Here is a 4,931-nt window from a genome sequence, read left to right on the forward strand (position 1 = left end):
CGACCTCAGATGGGGACGATTTTTATATCAAAATCGTCCGTTTCGACGATACGAAGAACTTTGCAGTTGTAAATTTTTCCATCAGAGGCCATCTTGGTTAGATTTCATGCCATTTTCTAATCTGGTGTCAATACGAACATCTCTAAGATTGTCATAACTTTTGCATCCAAGCTCCGTTTTAGACCATCTATATATTTATTCTCATCGGCTTGAAGAGAGTCATCCAATGGTGACATGAAATCATAAATTTGACATCATCTCATTATAGCCTCAAGTTACTCTTTGCGATCATGCCATTTTTGAGCGTCAACAGTATCCCTCAAAAAAAAGTTACCACAGAAATTGTATGGTTTCTCATCTCTAAAAGTACTTGCAAAGCACATTGATAACTACCCGTAAAAAAAAAGCACATTGATAACTTACATTTCAGACGGTCCAGTCATCTCCAAGATTTCAACAAACTTGAGTCTACAAATATTTTAGGACTGGTGAGGTCAGGAACCGAGAAATCTTTCGAGGTTCCTACCTCAGCACAGACTCTCCACTAAGACCGTCCGACATCACTGCTAGGCGATCAACGCTCTTGAATCAAATCAATACAAGAATGCACAGAATTTACAGGTTAAGGACCTCCACTGCTTTACATGAAGATTTTTTCTTCAACTTTTACATAAATAATTGCTATGATCAATCCCACTATGACGTCAGTGAAGTCAAACGTACGCTTTCGCTATTCACATCACACATACCTTAAGCAAAACTATCAGTGCTGACAGAAAGGTTGGCTTACGAGGAACCTGCAACAAAAAACTCAACATTTAGAATAAGAGATAGGGAAGATAAACCGACGTACAATTCATTTAAGTCGATTATCAAAGGGTGTATTCACGACTTACAATGCATAATCAAGGAGCTATGTGATAATGCTTCAGGTGGTTCTTCAGTTATTTAACTAGCTTGCTTTAGTAGCAGAGAACATTATATAGAATCCATTTCTGACAAATGTAAAATTAACCAGCCCACATGCACTACAAAGATCTTCAAGCTCCAGCTCTGATAAGAAGGTATTATTGCCTGTGATTTGATCAATGTACTGCAAGATTGTTCAAAGAGATAAGTTTATGGCGGAACAGAGTTGAGCAAAGTGAATCTGTAAATAGCAGTATCAGATTCTCTGAAGCTTAATCTCCCTTCTACCAATATGGAGGTGTCAAGCTATTAAGCGATCAATTCTAAATACCTACCGTGGTTCGTGGTTGTGAAAATAATAAGCTGTAATGGCCATATAAAGAGAACTATTTGTGGGTTACTAGGGAGTCGGGAACTCAGGATTACCGGGCGTCCAATCCTCAGTAATGGGATTACTGGTGGAAGAACATCTGCTATGAAAGTAGAACCAACAAAAACACCCCCAGGGCGAAGGACTCGACTGATTTCTGCAACCTACAAAAATGCCAAAATATTTTAGATTTTTTATCCTTTTGGCCTAAGTAGAGTGGTAGCAAATAGCATATTACTGCAAAGTTATGGATACATAAATTATGGCTAAAGAAGCTTGTTCATGCAAACTTACTTACATATACACGACAACGTAAGCTAATTTTTTTTAGGAAAGTGAAACATTCTTCTTCATTAAGTTCATGAGGCAAAGCTTAATATACTTTTCCAGAAAGCACCTGAAAAAGATTTCTTGCATCTTGCTTCTTACTTATATCGATTCCCTGTGTGTGTGATAGCGGACATGTGCATATCCCCATCGTGATCATAGTGCTATGCCCGTTTCCAATGATCTTTATAACTGAAGCACAGAAACTAGCATATATTCATGTGTGTTTTGATTCCAGAGTAGAATGTGGAGCAACCAAAATGGTATGGCACTATAAAAAATACATAATCAAGGAACAACTGAGGCACAAAAGCACATTGACTTCTTTGAATATTAAGAGACACTTAAGGAGGAAGAGTATTTTGCAGAAATAAATTTGAATATCCAGTAGGACCCTTACAGCACAAGCTGGGGATGGCCAACAATGAATTGCAGCACCTGCATGCAGAGCATCAATTGAGCCACTCACAAAAGGAAGCCTAGATATATCAGCTCTCACCAATACTAAGCGTCTGAAACAATAGGAAAAAAAATATTGGAGTGCTCATTCAACATTAGAAAAAACAATCACAGGAAGAAGCTATAAAGGAGATGAATGACAGCTCAGGCCATTAATTGTGTGCGTCAAAGCAGTTACAGAAAGAAAGAAAACTTGAGCATCAGGAGAACTGTAAACCATACTCGTCTGAAATGTTTTCCTGCTTGATGAATTCCTTGCATTGCTTCAACATATTCTCTGAGAAATCTAGTGCCACAACAAGGCAATATAGTTCGCTTTTAACAAATAATCTTGAAAATAACCCACTTCCACAGCTTGCATCAATTATAATCCCTCCACTTTTTGGCTTCAAATAATCCTTAGCCATCTCAAACTGTAGTTGTATTGTAATGTTTTTAGAAAGTTGAGTAAATATAATTGCAGGCACAAATGATACATAATGCTTAAATATGTGCATAAGCAAATAGGATCTGACTAGCTAATTACTAATAAACTAGTCCGCAACTTGTTGTAAGGGTCTATGACCATATTTCTCACAATATTTATTTGGTTGGAGCTTGCTAACCTGTAACCACACAAGAGTATATAGTAACAGATTGCTCTGTAGGTACCAATTTTCTCTCTCATTAGAGTAAGAAAAGGAGCCAGTTAGATAATTTATACAGTATATAATGATGATTGTGATTGATTATTTCATCAAATGATAGTCGAGCGACGTGACCTCTTTCTCTAAGCCTGGGAAACCACCCCATATGAAATTTTGGCGCCATCCTCTCTCATAAAGAAATGATACCAGTTGGGTCCTGTTCAAACAATCATTCGTAAGGAATAGCCTGAATAACACTAATTAACAAATACACTACAGTAATCTTCGTCCCAGCTTCCCAGCATTACTAACAATTGCGCACATTTCATCACACACCGTCTGGCTAGTCCAACATGTTCAAGGTTTCATGGTCACCGAGTTATCTTGCAGTGCATGTTAAACAGTCCTAAATTCTAGGACATGCTTTCTGAGGTTAATTGGTCTATAATCGTTAATTCGTTGTTACTCTGAAAGAACTGAATCAGAATGATTAACTACATTATGCCCATGGCATAATTCAAAAGATGGCCATATCTGCCAGCCTCTTTTTTTATTTAAGCAATGTTTTCCCAGCAACGTGCCAGCCTTTTATAATGCCCTATGTCCTGGCGAGTTTCTGTAGTGGGTTTCCCGGCGATGCGTTTGAACTCGCTCGCCCCATTCCCGCCTCCTTAAGACTCTGGATCTGGACTTTGTATTTCCGTTATTCAGTTAATGGAAAGGGGTTATGCCCGGTTAAAAAAAATGCCCCGTGTTCATCTACCATCATGAACTTGCCTAATTTTAAAATAATAACACATTTTACCTGAAAAGCTCAGTTGCAGCAGGCATGGTCTCGGAGTACTCAGTAGAACCAACTGCCACAGTCAGATCCCAGTAATCATCCTTAGAGAACAATTTCTTGCAGGTAGAACATTCAAGGGTAGAATCGGATTTGGATGGCCTGAAAAGGAACCGACGAACAATCGCTCAGTACTAGTCAGTAGCACCCTGGAATACTGCTAGCACGCAAATGGAAAGACCACTTACGCTGACTGATGATCTATCGAGCTTACGAGCGGGTAATAGCAGATTGGGCAGGCGAGTTTGCTCAGCTCCGCCTCCACCAAAGATTCCTGCACAAGGAACTAAGAAAGAAAGGCCGGCCTGCAACTTGCTCGATGGAATGCGCCAACGGGGCGAATACTCACCGCAGCGGCCTCGTCTGAGTCGGGCGCCCCAGTGGTGGAGGCGCTAGCATGTAGGGCAGAGCGCGGGAGCATCTTCCCGGAAGCGGAGGCGGTGACTCCTGATGCGCCTCGTGCAGGCGCCGCGAAGCAGGGGACAAGACGACGGCGCCTGCCAAAGCCGCGCGGCGCAACGACTGCGGCAGCGGAGATGGCTGCGCTTCGAACTGCCGCCATGGTGGAGTCCAGACGCGGATGCGTGGGAGAGGAGGAGGTAAAAAATGAAATGAAATTGGAAACAGCAGGAGGAGCGTGCGGGTGCCGTGCTCTCACGTAGGGAACTGTGCGTTCTGAGTGTGTGTACGTGATTCGTAAGCATATCGAGTGAATCTGGGCAGTTGGCCGGGTGGGCGCCCAGTGACCACCGGAAGACGCAACCAATTTTTAAAGGAAAAAGTCCAAAAATAAACCCTGGACTGGTACACGTTAGCTGAATTGAACCCCAACTCACAATCCCCGAAATTGGCACCCTGGACTCACTGATCCAGGTCTAAAATGAACCCTGACAGCCTTTCCCAAACAGGGATTGCTGACGTGACAAAGCCGCAGCCGGGATTGCTCTTCTTTTTTTCGAGACAGAGGGAGATGGCCGGTTCAGTGCGTAGAAGGTGGCCCGGCCCACTACGACAGCCCATCCAACGAAGCAATCGAGGAGGCGTCCCCCCTCTATTCTTCTTTACTCCCGCAACGGCAATGGCGGCAGGCGGGTGATCGACGGCAGCGGCGACGATCTAGCCGGCGCGCGACGGGCTAAGGTATGTCCCCGATGTCCTCCTCCTCTAGGCACCGATTTTTTGACCCTTGTGCACAACATTAGGGTTAGGATTTTAGGCGCGGGATTTGCAGTATTTTTGTGGAGGGAAAGTAAGGATTTTGATACTATTAGGGTTTGTTTTTTGCGTTCAAATTGTTCATAGTAGTATGGGCAAGTGATATTGCTCTGTTTATTTCAGTTTCATCATGGATCCTACGGAGATACTCAACGTGAGATTCCATTTTGGTGGCAAGTTCATC

At 42.5% G+C, this 4,931-nt stretch overlaps 1 protein-coding gene across 4 annotated transcripts; it reads right to left on the bottom strand.

Annotated features, from left to right (window-relative positions):
* Positions 1-396: 396 nt before the first annotated feature.
* Positions 397-4,213, bottom strand: LOC119317564 (uncharacterized methyltransferase At1g78140, chloroplastic-like). 4 transcript variants are annotated; one of them, XM_037592045.1, is made up of 10 exons: positions 3,882-4,211; positions 3,721-3,818; positions 3,497-3,634; positions 2,827-2,908; positions 2,288-2,478; positions 2,007-2,044; positions 1,677-1,798; positions 1,336-1,443; positions 897-1,093; positions 397-797 (listed from the first exon to the last, which is right to left on the bottom strand). In XM_037592045.1, exons 1-9 carry the CDS (start codon positions 4,092-4,094, stop codon positions 953-955), a joined length of 1,131 nt encoding a protein of 376 aa, XP_037447942.1. In that variant the 5' UTR covers positions 4,095-4,211; the 3' UTR covers positions 397-797; positions 897-952. The 4 variants fall into 4 exon arrangements, with proteins under 4 accessions (XP_037447942.1, XP_037447943.1, XP_037447944.1 ...); XM_037592046.1 differs by having other exon boundaries at positions 3,721-3,806; positions 3,882-4,210; XM_037592047.1 differs by lacking the exon at positions 1,677-1,798 and having other exon boundaries at positions 2,007-2,118; positions 3,882-4,206.
* Between the last annotated feature and the right edge of the window lie 718 nt (positions 4,214-4,931).

Source organism: Triticum dicoccoides, chromosome 6A, assembly GCF_002162155.2.
Source record: "Triticum dicoccoides isolate Atlit2015 ecotype Zavitan chromosome 6A, WEW_v2.0, whole genome shotgun sequence".
In the NCBI taxonomy this organism is placed as follows: Eukaryota; Viridiplantae; Streptophyta; class Magnoliopsida; order Poales; family Poaceae; genus Triticum; species Triticum dicoccoides.